Source organism: Hippoglossus hippoglossus, chromosome 11, assembly GCF_009819705.1.
Source record: "Hippoglossus hippoglossus isolate fHipHip1 chromosome 11, fHipHip1.pri, whole genome shotgun sequence".
In the NCBI taxonomy this organism is placed as follows: domain Eukaryota; kingdom Metazoa; phylum Chordata; class Actinopteri; order Pleuronectiformes; family Pleuronectidae; genus Hippoglossus; species Hippoglossus hippoglossus.
Window position 1 is genome coordinate 3,005,080 of NC_047161.1, and position 14,763 is coordinate 3,019,842.

At 42.5% G+C, this 14,763-nt stretch overlaps 3 protein-coding genes across 3 annotated transcripts in view; 1 reads left to right on the top strand and 2 right to left on the bottom strand.

The window, feature by feature from the left end:
• The window catches only part of LOC117770959 (tapasin-like), a 1,175,540-nt gene that overhangs the window by 993,817 nt on the left and 166,960 nt on the right, over positions 1-14,763 (top strand). The window lies entirely within an intron of this gene.
• On the bottom strand, positions 1,068-9,876 carry lypla2 (lysophospholipase 2). The gene is made up of 10 exons (XM_034600989.1): positions 9,794-9,876; positions 4,917-5,009; positions 3,708-3,739; positions 3,185-3,250; positions 2,857-2,904; positions 2,639-2,709; positions 2,073-2,146; positions 1,834-1,935; positions 1,554-1,724; positions 1,068-1,340 (listed from the first exon to the last, which is right to left on the bottom strand). Exons 2-10 carry the CDS (start codon positions 4,992-4,994, stop codon positions 1,290-1,292), a joined length of 693 nt encoding a protein of 230 aa, XP_034456880.1. The 5' UTR covers positions 4,995-5,009; positions 9,794-9,876; the 3' UTR covers positions 1,068-1,289.
• Positions 10,667-14,237, bottom strand: pithd1 (PITH (C-terminal proteasome-interacting domain of thioredoxin-like) domain containing 1). Its single transcript, XM_034600994.1, has 6 exons — positions 13,906-14,237; positions 13,072-13,115; positions 12,695-12,772; positions 12,446-12,550; positions 11,780-11,888; positions 10,667-11,118 (listed from the first exon to the last, which is right to left on the bottom strand). Exons 1-6 carry the CDS (start codon positions 14,095-14,097, stop codon positions 11,017-11,019), a joined length of 630 nt encoding a protein of 209 aa, XP_034456885.1. The 5' UTR covers positions 14,098-14,237; the 3' UTR covers positions 10,667-11,016.

Here is a 14,763-nt window from a genome sequence, read left to right on the forward strand (position 1 = left end):
AGTTTCCAACTTTGCTGTAGTGGCGTGGAAGAAAATGTGGAGGAAGCAGGTTTTTCATTTCCAGAGTTCAAAAGAACCAACTGGAACTAATGGGGGGGGGGGGGGGGGGGGGGAGATGGTTATAGAAAGGATGCTGCTGAAATGATAAAGCTTGAATTGATAGAAATGTATAAAGATGAGGTGTAGGTGGGAGGAACAGTGCCGCCGGCAACCATAAGCAAAGCATTATTTCATACAACTCATTCAGGTCAGTCATTCACAACCTCAACTAGAATCCCAGGATGGAAGCAGGAAGTGATAACCACCAGATGTGGAAGTTATGGAAAAAATAGCACAAGGTGGCAAAAGCATCAATTCATGAGTTTTCATTTTATTTCAATTGTAATTTCTTCATATAATTCAAGATATTTACTCACACTCATTAAAGAAAAGTAACGTGAGGCCCCCGTGGATGTTGGTGCTTCAATAAAAAGGGCTATTTGTAGTTAAGTGATTAAGATTGAAGACCTGGACAGGCCGCAGAGCACCGTCATGGGGCGGAAGGTGGTGGAATGGATGGTTTAAAACTCACTGCACCTGAGTCAGACTCTGAGGAGTGAAGCTGCTCTCAGATCAGATTCAACCGCTTGATATAATAAGAAATAGCACGGTTAATGGGCTAACAACAGCAAGCGACTATGTTGTAATTTTGACAGCATTTTCTTCGATCTGACCTTCTCTCTAGTAAGTTGCTTCAAGATTTTCCCACACCTATAAAAGCCTTGCAGGGTTTGCTCCTGTTTTCCACATGCAGGTCTGTCTGCACCTTATTGTGCTCACAGACAGTATCAGCTGTTAACTCACTTATCCGACTCAAATCTTATTGGGAAAGGCGAGGCAGTTGTAGCAATGGAGGCTGTGACAGCTGAGAATGACTAAAGTTAAGATGGAAGCGACAGACAAGAGGTTGTTAAATAAAACCAAAGGGAATGTATTGAGTGGGAATCAGTGTTTCTCCCTCCAAAAGGCTAAGACTCCTGAGTGCAAGCACTTGGTTACAATGTTATCCAATCAGTGTGTTTGACAAATTTGTTTACAGTATGAGTGTTGTTGGATTGAAATGCACGGCAAGCACATGGTTCATTTAGCGCTGTGGATCAAATCATTATTATTACATGTGCATATGTGTATGTGTGTGTGTGTGTGTGTGTGTGGAAGGGGGGGTGCTCATGGCTGTTTCCTGTGGGAGAATGGCAGATCAGGGGTGACAGGTGAGTGTCTCAGGGGGTCACAGTGGGGATGAGGTGAGGTCAGATTCGGGGCAAATGCTTCTCGATAAATTCCTTTACTGCCTCCATCTCCTGCAAGAAAGAAAAATAGATGTTGGTACAGCGAAGAAGTTTTTTTTATGTGCCTATGCCAGACCGAACATTTTCTGCAGTTTCAAAGGCATTTCCGATGCTGGTATCAGAAAAACTCTAAAGAAAACAGAACTCCTTACAAACGGATTTATCCTCTCACAAACAGAATAAAGCCACATACACACACATGCAGAACACGTGTTGGTGAAGTACCTGAGGACAGGAGCAGTGAGCGAGCCCTGGGTAGGTTTTAAAGGTGATCATCTGAGGGTTAACTATGGTTTGGAGTTTATCTGCCGTCATGGAACCAAACTGCCTAGGGATCATGATGTCCGCCTCACCGTGGCACTGCAGGATCGGGAGGTTCTTGTTGCCGCTCGACGCCTGCAGGACAGAAACAACAGAGATGGACTATGACCACACAGAAAATGCATGTTTTGCTTATTGTTTTGCAGAACCATAAAATGTGGCCTTGACAAAACTGTGCCTGTACCGATGGGAAACTGCTGTGAAGTGGAAGCCAGCAACTGAGGGCTACAACGCCAGCCAGCTGATGCTGGCAGGTCAAGGCGGTATACAAGGACAGGGCGCCACCCTGAGGAGGAATGGAGGAAGAACACAGAAGAAGAGAAGAGGAACAATATTTATTAAACTAACCAGCATTTCAAAACATCATGTCTGTGAACATGACTCTTACCAAATATAAAACAAGGCTAAGATGTGAAACCCTACCTGAGAGAAGCCGCCGAGCATTATACGGTTTGGGGGGATCCCATTTTTGGCCTCATGATCGATTATGGCCTTGACTAGAGGAAAACAAGAAAGATTGTGTGTTTAATAGATGGAGAGAAAACTCAATTCACAGATGTCAAAGGGAAAGTAGCAAACAGGCAATAGATAGATAGACTGGATGAATAACAAAGTAAGTTTTTCTTGGATAGTAGTTGTTTTGTGAGCAAGTGCATCAAACATTAAACTGTTTTATCTCCTCTGCACCAACCTCCTGCTTTTCAATTTGACTCACTGACCCCTAGGTGGAGCCTTAGGTCTTGTGACTGTTATCCATTGATAAGTGGCACCAAACAAATAAAACAGGGAGCCAGTCATAGAAACAAACTACTCCACAGTGCCACCAGAGCTCCAGCGTGAAATGAAATGCCATTATGCTTCGACATCACTGATGCAGACATAGAAGCTGATATCTTCATCATCAAACTGATATATTCATCTGTCATTATGAAGCAGCACTGATCTTATATGAATGTCACGTCTGTGATATTTAGAAACATTTAACTCACTGTTTTCTGCTGCCTTCTTGATTCCAGATTCGTCCTCTGGGGAGTCGGGGCTGAGACCCATGAGGTCAAACCTGCACACGGAGGCGAGCGTTTAGGGAAATCAATAGATACAATCACAGTATTGTCGATGGCAATACGGGAGCCTATTGTGGTTTCCAGGGAAACAATGGCTTCTAGTGTTGAGCCAAAAAGCAGCTTCTTTCATCACGCCAACTCACCATGCGGGCATCGTCATTTTCATGTTCAGAGTGACTGGGATTTTGGGCCTGTGGGGGAAAATGGAGGGAAATGACATGAGAATCATTGCCAGAGCTCACCGGCAATGTGAAGCTTGATTTATTTACCTGAGCAAAAAGAACAGTAGATAAACTATTTGTTTAAAGGTGCTTTTCCATTCTGACAGAACAATCTATGAACTATATTTTTCTTTACAGGTTGCTGCTGTTATTCAGTCCACACACAGAATCAGATGTTAGTTTCCCTCCCGCTGACAAGTGACAGCATAAAGGCATGAAATAGCACAGAGGGCCTTGAGTAAAGACTTACGCGTTTGGGCAGATAAACTTGACGTGAGGCAGCCGGATCCCCGTCAAACTGTCAGCCCACCCATGCCTGACAGAAAACAAAGAGAACACAGCTTTGTTTCTAATCCAGTTTCAGCAAACTCAGAGCATCTAATCCACAAATACAGAGGATAATACACAGTGTGGTTCAATATGTTGCTTGTAAATGAAATTGATTAATTTATGTTTTTTTAATCCCTACTCTTCATTAACTTGAAACCTTTATCACCATCTTTTTGTTCCAGTTTCATTTATTAAAAGACGCGTTCGTCCATCTGTGTCTCCCAGCGCTTTAACTTCCCGATGAAGGTCAGGGCTGAGGGCTCATCTTTTCATTTTATAATACTGTGCCTGGGCTTTATTACAGAAACAAATTTTTAACAAAACCTTTTAGAGAGTAAAATATATTAATGTAGAAAATTGATAAAGAAAACAGAACAAGAGGATTACATTTGTACATTCAACATGAATTAAGAAAGAATTAAAAACAGCAAATAATGACTCACCCGGAGTCTCCTAGTCCATGAAGGAAGATCACCTGTAACAGATATGAACATTGTTTAGGACTTTCTCTCTCTCCAGAATCTAAATCATACTTTAAATTATTTCTTAACACTTCCCTCCAGATTCAGATTAAAGTGTGAATATCTGACCTGAGACCAGTTCTGACAGAAACAGATAATATTAGCATTTGGGTCGTGTTCAGTCATGTCGGCGCACTACTTGATTTTTCACACTGTGATCGGGGAAACGTTGGGCCTGGGTTGGGTTGGTCACTTTTCTCACAGGCGGGTTCATATAGAATTTTTTGGCCTGAGTCGCTTCTGACACAAAGTCATTTAGATTAATCGTTAGTGATCGATCACGTTGGACAGTCTATGCGTTGGACACCATTTGATGAAACTATAAATCTGTGATTTCCCCCGGGAGCTGTACAGTGTGCTAAATCCCATTTTACACAACAACAAAAAAACCAATTCATCACACTGCGTCGCCTTTTGTCTACACAATGTGCTTCTGGTAAGTGTGAATACTTTTCTCTGTTCCAAAACAGAGAAAAACAGGTGCCAATCTCCCATTTCTGCCAAGATAAACTCCCACTGCCTCTCCCACCACAAACACACGACTCCCCGCAGAGACACAATGAAAGGGAAGAACGATTTAGAACGACAGCATTTCGCCGCTTATTGGCTGGAAATGAGAGATTCAGTCGTCTCTGCTGCAGAGATCAAAACACGTTTCTGTCATGTTGGGTTTGAGACGAGGTTCAGAGCTGGAACCAGTGACAGTCAGCTTTGATGCTGGCGGAGAACAGGTCCACACACTGTAGCTGAACACAGCACGATGAAAGACGCGTCTAGTTCGTACACTGGCATCCAGCTGAGCTTCTACACCATTGATTGTTCAGCACTTGTTACACCCACTGCTACAGGTGAGGCTTCGCATTGGGGAGAGATAGTGTTTAATGGGACTTTTATTTTGGCAGAAATCATGATCACAATCATCTTCTGCACAACACAAATTTGAATTCACATTTAAACAATGGATTGTACTGATAACTGCTTGTTGGAGCAGTTGGCATTGCACTGCTGGGATTGAAAACGTCCTCGATGCTACGACTCTTACCCACTTGTCCTCTGTGACCGTAAGATGCTGCGGATATGAGCATCAACAACATTAAAGATTAACACGCGAGGTTTTGAGGCTTCACTCACCGCAGCGGTCTCCTTTTCCATTCCGGACACCGTGACGGCCTCGGTGAGCAGCGGCACAGACATGTTGTTGCCACACATACACTGGAAGAGATACTGGAGTTGGGGGAGAAAACAGAAAAACACAGAGGTCAGCTGAGGACTTTAACTTTTTTATACATTTTACAAACACAGATTTTCGAAGCTAACGGGCCTGAATATGAACCAGGAAGCAGGTAAACCAAAAATATCAAAAACCTACGTTAAGTTTGTGTATTTTGTGAGATCAGTGGAAGCCTTCACGTTCTGGAGTATTTGGTGATGATAAATGCAACAAATACATCGATTTACACATATAATCGGCATAATTTGGTCATAATGAATCTGCCCTGAGCTCTGGAGTCATTGGATTACATCATATTAAATTAGACTTGCTTTCTCTGGCCTTTCGCTGCGCAGGGTAAGTGAACTGTGCTGGCTCAATAAAGCAGACCATCATTTCCACAGGGGATGATGTGGAACATGTCACTCATCTTTTTTTAACGTCATGTTTTCATCTCCCGCTTTAACAGTTTTCAGTTTGACACGCTCACAAACATGTCTTCATCTGTTTGTCCAGCTCCAGATGAGGAGAATGAATAGATGTGTTACGTTGATCAATGTTCAATATCGTCATCTGAGCTGAGGTTAATTATCTGTCAGAGCCAGGAGCTTTATGAGCCGCAGTAAACGCTCAGAGGGATTTTCATGCCCTGGGTTTTGCCTCTCAGGCAGTACACCATCAGCTCGACCTTATTATTAGGGGAGGTTTTAATAAGCACTTCACATAAAGCCGGTGTCATGCGATGGGTGTTTGTGTGTCGGGCAGGTTCCTGTAGTCAGCAAGTGACGGCACTCATTAACTAAATAAAAAAAACACCCGCCCGCCCTCTCTCTACTGTAAATCAGCTGTAGACGTCCACCCGGCTCTGCAGTGAGTCAGACGTCGATAACAAGCATGAGATCAGTTTGTTTTACAGTAAAGTCGACCAGTAAAAGCCTCCACTCATTAAAGGCCTGAAGATGTGGGACAGGATGAGACAAGACAGGATGGGCGCGTCATAAAGAGAGCTGCTGCCTAATCGGTAAATGGTCGATGAGGAAATGGGGGAAATGTCTGAAACCCAGAGGTTAATGTGTAAACCCTGAGCAGGATTATCACACTCCACTGGCTTTAAAATTCCACCGCTGCCACTATTGTTGCATTTTGGCACATGACAAATTCCCGCCTTGAGGTCACATTCACACCCGGAGGTAGATAGACGTGAGATTTAAGAGTCCAAAGGGTGGACAAAAGAGAGAGTTTGTGTCCTGCATCCTGGGGCTCCATGAATGAGTAATAGCTTAAAATGTAACATGGCAGAGTCGAGTACTGGGAAATAGTGACTTTCAGGGCAGTTTTGAAAAGTTTTGGAATCAATCTTTAGGCACAGGAAGATTTAAAGTTGAGATGACGAGGATCAAGAAAGATTATCAAGAGCGAAATGCAAAAACTTTGATTTTCTTTGCATTGTAGTGCATTTTGTTCGTTTTGCCGTTGACTGACAATGCAGCAACTTTCTGTTTTCAATGTTTTGAAGTAGTAGCATTTATCAGAATGAAACTTCCTCTTGTGTAAAGTCTTCTCACCAACAGACCAAAGAACACGTACTCAAGTACTGTTACTACACTTCCTGTTTCTTTCATTTTACCTTATTTTAAACTCCATTTCACTTCAAAGAGAAATGTTAATCTTATTACTTTATATTAATCTGACATTTTATCAGATTAGGTTTGACATTGATAAACTGTAAACCAGTAAAACACTATGCTTTGTCAATTATTGAACCAGTCAGCCTCAGACAAAGAAACAATCAGCGTCGCCCTGATCCTCTTATCATGTTTCAGATGTCAACGAGCTGCTATCGGTCCCATCAGAGACATTTCCCTTCTCAGAATAATTTAAATAATAAAAGATTACAAATATTCTTTAGCTCCAGGCTCTGGGGAGATTTGCTCTACATCACCGTAAACTGAATAAACTTTGAGTTTTGGACAAATCAAATCATTAAGACGCCACTTTTCACTATTGTTGACTTTGAATAAACTAAATTATTCAAAATAAAAAAATAACTGTCAGGTTAATTGATAATCAAGACAATCAATCAAAGATTAGATTAATCTTAAACCCTGGGAAAGACCCAAACTCGTAGATTGGAAATCACTGCAGTAAACTTTAAACAGTATATTAGGTAAAACCCGTAAAGTTTAACCTAATTATGTCATATGTCATAATATATCAGTTCTGCAGAACAAGTACATTCACCTTTGCTGCATGTTTTTACTTTTATCTAAGTGAGATTTAAAAGGCAGGACTTTCACTTAGAGTATTGTGGAATATTTTACATCTTAATTTGAGACACTTCTTCCTCACAGTTTCTGACCAACGCGTTTAAGAGAACTGAAGGAGCAGAACGGGATCTGATGTGCATCACGTGACGGACGCCCGTGTCACCGACTTTTAACTGCGTGTAATTTAGCTGCTGAACTCTGGCATCTTGACGGGAACACAGGCGAACAGACGCTGTGACTGGAAGCGAACAGCATGAGAAGTGAAACACAGAAACTGATAACTAGAGAAGATAAAGTGCACAGTGAACAATCTGTTCCTACAAGTAGGACAAGCTCTCTGAAAAGTGGCAGCACATGAAATTTATCCCTTTTATACCATGTTCTCGTTCCCCACCTGTTACCGTGCCGCCGATTCACAAAGACCAGAGACTGCGAATAACAGCATGAAACACAGTGTCTGTTTTTAGTGCAGCGAAGAAACAATTACTCACTCTCTACCCTTCTGAAGGCCGGTGGTTAAAAATAGTGCCGGGCTGCGAACAAGTATCGAGTCCAATTCAGATTGGGAATAAAAAAAACGACTGAAAAACAGCCTCTGTTCCGACTGAACTCAATTTATTACTTGATGCAGTTCACATTTCCTTTGGGTTTTAATGGCTCTTGTCCAGTTGAGGTGAACTGTAGATGCAAATGCATCGACTCCACGTAACCAACAGGAAAATGACATGGAGCTGGATTTATAGTTTCAGATTTCAACCTTCTTCTGATTATTTTTACTTAGTGATGACTTTAAAATCTGCTATTTTTGCTTTGAACAACCTTTTCCAGCCTCGTCTCTAAACTCTTTTGATAAATGTGGGTCATCTTTACCAAAACAATCCTCTTCTCTGTATTGTCCAAATCATTGTTTTGGTTTGAAAAGGGATAACAGTGGAAAATCAAATCCCCACCTTCATAAAAATAGAACCAGAAAACCAAAAACAAAATTACACTTTGAGAGCAACAAGCGATGAAAAGACTCATAAGATGCTTTCCGAACCCTAAATACATTTTAAGAGCGTTGCTTTGTCGGCCTATTGTTTAAATCTGTAGAAAATGAACCACATTGTCGCTGGTTTGAGTCCCACTGGGGAGCTTTGTTGTGTGCCACTCCCCGTGCCTCTGCCCCGCCGTTTGATTTAATCTCTCCCTTCTCGCCTGCAGGCATTAAATCTCTGAAAAAGACCCATTAAATCTGGGACCTTTATCTGGTTTAAATGATTATTAATTCTAGATCTACAATTATTAGTAGATAAATCCCCTAGAGGGAAAGTATTCCGATGGCTGATTCATAATTTTTTAAAGAGACGATGTGGTGAATTGTTGTCATATCTGACAGTAAAATGCAAATCTTTAGGTCTGGGATTGGGACCGAGCAATTTGAAGAAGTCACCTTGAGGTGTGGGAAACTACAGATGACACTTTGATCTATTCTGTGACATTTAACAGGTCAACGCCATGTGTGAGCTGCGAGAACCAAACCATGCCGACTCTGACTAGTGTCCATCTTCTTGCATTTGAGTAACAGCCTCATTTGCAGAGACTCGTTCTGCTGATGTGACACCAGCTCCCAACGCGGTCAGATTATGGAGTTGGAATTCTGGAGGATCGAAGTGAACAGAAATCGCTCTGTGTGTTTTTTAGGAGAAGGATAAAAAGGGGGAAACGATGCCTGTGCTGCAGATCAACTTAAAGCACATCACGAGTCCCCATCCTGCATGACTGCAATTACATTTGAGACCAAACCAGAGGCGTGCTGCTGCAGACACACACACACACACACACACACGCACACACACACACACAGAGCTCGATGGCTGGCAAACAACAGGATAATATGCGGCAGTGAGTGACAGGCGTCCCCCGCCCCCACCACCACCAGTACCAGCACCACCACCAGTACCAGCACCAGTACCAGCACCGGAGCCCGCTCTGCGCCTGCTGGTGCTCGGCTCCGCTCGGAAAACGCACCGCGGTCAAACCCGGATGCTGCGGGTTCGGATCTGCGGGGAGCGGGTGTCGAGGAGGAGGGAAGATAATGAATGGTTAGCTCTGTATTTAGCGACCCTTCCTCATCTTCCTCCTCCTCCTCCTCGGCAGTGATGGCATTCAGCGGCGCAAAGTGTCCGCTGCCCCCGGATAACACCCGCGGATTCACTCCCAACCTCCGCAGTCCGGCTTAATCCCGGTTTAGCCGCGCACACGCACCCACACACACACACGCGCACGGCGACACAATAACCCGGGCTAGTAGCCGTGGTGGAGGAGCCGCTAGCTAACCTCGCTCACACACTAATCGTATTGTCTGCCGGTGTCTCTCTTCCTCCGCCTAAAGCTGCCGCTACGGTTCAAATCCGCACCCCGAACCCAGCGGGGGGTTTGCGGCGACGCGCTACGCGACGAGCGGCCCCGCCACGGTTCATGCGGGGCCGCAGCAAAGTGTTTAAAAGGAGCCGCAGGGCCGCGCTAACAGGCGGAATTCAGACACTCACCGCTCCGCTGTCCCAGTTCAACTCGCACCGGAAGTTCCGCTGCTGGCCGCGCACCAGCAGGGGGCGGGCACTCAGCGTGGCGACGTCAGCGCGTCGCCGCCCTGAGAGACACGCCCACTCCGAGCGATGCGATACAATAAACGATGTTTATAAAAGTAATATGAATGAAAACTACAGTAATAATAGACTAGTAGTAATAATAATAACCGTTATAAAATATAGAAATTATAACAACCGTGTGAATAATAGTAATAAGAACAATAAGAACAGTAATAATAAGAATACCAGTAATAATACTAGTAATAATATTAACAGTAATAATAATAATTGGTTCCTGACCCCCGCAAGCCTTAAGGGATAAGCAGTATAGATCATGCATAGATGAATAATATTAAAATAGATGTGACCAAGTGTCTCAAACTCTTAAACTCTGCTGTATGTCAGAGGGGATTTAAAATAAATTGGTTTCTTGTTTACAAGCAATCACAGATTTGTAATCATGGACTATGATTACAACAAGACTCCTTGATATACAATAAGTCTACTTACATACTTTACATACATATATTACTGACTAACTTCTCCATTCATTTGTCGTTGCTGCTTCCTTCATCTCAATCAAACATTTTCTTATGTACAAATACTTAAAAATAAACATTGACACATTTTCTATTATGTGAGAAGCGGTCTCTTCTAATCAATGTTGTAAATACTCTTATTTTGATGATGTGTCCGGTTACACGCAGCATCTACTGCACTTCTGTCCTTCCTGGGAGAGGGATCCCTCATATGATCTTTTAGCTGATCACATGATGCTGATTATGGATCCAAAATTTAAACATGATAAAATGAAAGAAAATCTAAAACTCACACGATTTGAGAGTAGCTTTATTGAAGTGGTGAATATCTTGAAAAGTTTACAGGATAAACTGATGACAACAGACTTTATCTCAGTGTCAAATATTTCATGCATTTATTAGAACATTTTTTTGCCCACATTAAGCCTTTATTCTTTATTGCCATAGAACACAGAGCAACAACTCGGGACTTCCACACGTCTGAAGCTGCCTGGTCTCCAGATTTTGAGTGCTCAGTCTCCGGTCAAGCTCGACCAACCTGCCAGTCCGCAGCGTTGAACTCATCTCAGACCATTTTGTCTCGTGTAAATGACGCTCAGCAGACGCCACTGAAACTTCTCCTCCTCCTCACGATCTCCAGAGCTTTCAGGAAATGAAGTTGGTTTGCGGGATGACGCTCTCCACTTTGTGATCCGCAGGGTTTGCTGCTGCCTCGTAGTTACAGATGGTCACTTCATGTCTGTGAGCCTTGAAAGCGCAAAGAGAGACTGACTTCAAGCAATCATCGACAGATTTATTTTTCATCTGTAAAATCTCCTGTTCAACACATACTCTTACTAGAATGGAAACTGAGCAACACCAGAGAGGCACCAACATATTTGGGGTAAGAATTTGCTGTGTGATTAAAAGATGAGGAAAATCTTCTTTCAATATCATCACGATCTAAAGCGTGCAGCCAAAACAACCATGACTCCAATATGATGAACATTAATAAGATAAATGGCACTCAGTATATTCCATATCCACCAACAGCCCCCTTAAATTTAGTCAAGCTGCTCCAAATTCCACACATTATAAATATGTTCAGTTCTCTAAATATGCCAGATTTTTTTTTTCATCAAGATCCATTAATTATTCTCTCATAAATCAACGAAAATGTTGCAAGACACTCTCTCACAATAATAAATGTGGAAAAAAGATTTCGGTATGCGGCCCCTGATCGGGATCCACAACAAAATTTAGTGGGTTCTTCTCTAATCCTTTCACCAAGTTTCACGGTAATCTGTCCAGTAATTTTAGTGTAATCTTAGTTACACAAAAAAACAACCAGAGTCCTATCCATGGTCAATGTGAGCCACAGGGGCCTTCAGGAGGTTAAACCATTCCCCAGGCCGAGGTTCAGACTGACCTCGGAGTATTCGCCTCTCAGTCCGATGTAGTAGATCCTGGTGCTCTCTGCTCCAAAGTTCTTTGAGATGTGGACTGAGAGGTGATTAACGTTGGAAAAGCGAGCGATCCTAAAAATAAGGACACAACAGGAGACACTTGAGTTTGAGCTGAGGCTGAGAAATATAAAGAGTGTGAATGGAAACCAGCACGAAGCAGTGATCTGTTAGTAAAGTGTTAGTGAAGCTGGATAAGAAGATGTCATAATGAGCCGTGGTAAAAATGAGTGTTTAACAAACACGGATGATGTGTTATGATCAAAAGAAAGAGAATGAGAGCGGATTGGCTTCACTTGTCTTTTCACAGCTTCATGTCACAGAGCGTCCAGAGTAAAATGATCACAATGATATTTTTCATTTTCAGTTCTACATCTCTTTTGTTGACCAATCTAAAAGCCTCCATATACGACTCAGGAGGATTCCAGTACAGTAAGAATAAATATATTGGAGCAGAAACATCTGTTACATGAAGTTAAATTGTGCAATTAAAATCAATGACTAAGTAAGACAGCGTGTTAAACATGATTAGCACAGATAGTATTTCAGCCATAACAGGAGTTTTATAGCAGCTTGGAGAGACTTAACCACATTAAAATGAAATCAAAATGTTTAAATGTTCATGGTCTCACTTTGTTGGGTACTCCAGCTCAGCAGTGGGGTCTCTGTTGAGTCTGAAGGCTTGTTCAGGTTCTCTGCCGGTGGCGTCGAAGGACATCTGAGGAATGTTTTTGTACCTAGAATGAAAAATTTTTTTTTTTATTTTTGTACTTAAATATACATCATTGAATAAGTAAATCAAGATGGGCTGTCCTGTGTCTCATCAGTTTGTCCTGTGTGACCCCTGTGACCCCTGATCAGAGAGACAGATACACACTCACAGTCGTATCTCCGCAGGATGAGACTCGTCGTCTTCTCCGGAGATGATGATGCCCTTCAGCTTCACGCTGCCTGTAAAACTGAAAGAGACGCCACACGCTGTAGCTGTCATGACAGATCGACATGGAAATGTAACATGAGTCACTTTGGCCTCAGATGACAAAACACAGGGGCTCAGCTCTTTATTATTGGATCAGAGCTTAATTCCAATATTTTCTAATAATAAAAAACTGCTGCAGCAAATGTACTGTGTGTGTCCGTCTTTATATATAATTTACATCTCTATGTGTAAAGGTACCAAAGAATAAAATCATGTGTTCATGGGTTAAAATCCAGGCTGATGACAACAACAACGATGATGTATAATTTCACGACTTACGGGATGTTGAACAGCAACTCCTCGTCTGTATCGCTTTCTACAAACTAAGAGAAGAAACAAAGACCATTTTTAATGATTATAGTGACAGAGTGTAGAATTCTGGCTAATGACACATTCAATGTTAAGTATCTTCACTTACATCAAGTATAGTAAGTATATGTAACTTTTTTCGCTTGTATTTGTGACAGTTTGGGAACTACAGGCAGCCGAACGACCTACTAGCAGCTCCTGTCCGCAGTGGACCCACTGATGTACAGACAACTATCACCGTCTCACTTAAATGCCTCAGAAAACTTTAAAAAGCAAAGATTCTCAACCAGGTTCTGCAGTTATAAGGAGCGTGTTTTAATACGATTCCTGAGCGGAGTCACAGACGCGTAGACATGAGATCGTTGTTCTCTTATAAAGTGTCAGTGACGCTGAACTAAAAAGGTGTGAATCATCTCTGTGTGTTCAAATCTGACTGAGTTATTACTCAGATTATTGCCTCAAACTGCTGCAGTTATTCACCTTCATGAACTCCCTAATGTTTACAAGTTAATTTAACCTTCCAGTCCGGTGGAAGTGGACCAGGCTGATGAGTTTATAACTTTAATCTGACTCACAACTCAGCCTCTTGTGATTTCTCTGTATCGTCTTCGTTAATTCAGTTTTATTTGTTTAATAAACCGCGTGGATCAGCAGAGAAGCAGCAGGCGGCCCCTCGCAGACACATGCCCCAAGTCCTGCACCCTCACCGGGCACAGATCACTGCAGCACCCGCAGCAGCTCCGCCCGCCTCAGGGGACCCAGGCGGGACACCTGCCCGGGGGAAGAGGCTCGGACCACGGTTACCTTCTCCCGGTCGTTCCTCTGGTCCCAGGGTTTGAACACCAGCTTCCCGTCGCCCTCCCGGCTCTCGTTCAGACACTGGAGCTTCTCCACGTCGATGCGCTGGAACAGCCCGTACTCCAGGCCCCTCTCCGCGGGCTCGTGTTCTCCCTCACACCCGCAGCCGTGGCCGTGGCCGTGACCGTGTCCGGACATCGTGGAGCTGAAGACGCCGCTCTCCGTCACTCAGGCCTGGGATGAAGAGGAGGAAGAAGCTACTGCTGCTCCGGATGTTTTTAAAAAGTGAAACCACGAGATGACAGACTTTAGAAGAGTCAAGTGGACTGACGTCACTTAGGGGAGCGGAAGTTAGACGTCGTTTCCGGCTGAGGTTTTCAAAATAAAACGACTGAAAACATGATTTACAAGTTATTTAAACAGCTGAAAATATAATGCAATTAACATAAAATGTACTTAAACTGTACGTACTCCCTAAGTACACGATACACAATAAAGTACTAAATATAATAGAACAATGAATAAGCCTATAAGCAAGAGACTAAATACAAGAGATGACAAACTATGAACAAGAGAATAAACGTGTGTAAACTTGCAGTAGTTGTTCGAATTCATAACAATGAGCTGTAATGAAATTAAATGTTCATGCGATGAACTATAACTTTGAAAAATCATGATAAAATAATAATGAGCTCTTTAAAAATGTATTTGTTACTCTTGACTTTTGTTGCATTTATGAAGGTGATGATTAATTTCATATTGTGTTATTTATCACAGAATAAATGTTCTGAAGGGAGAGAGATATTTCAAAACTGTCTCAAGTAGTAAATAAAAGCACAAACACAAAACTCATCCCTCAGCGTT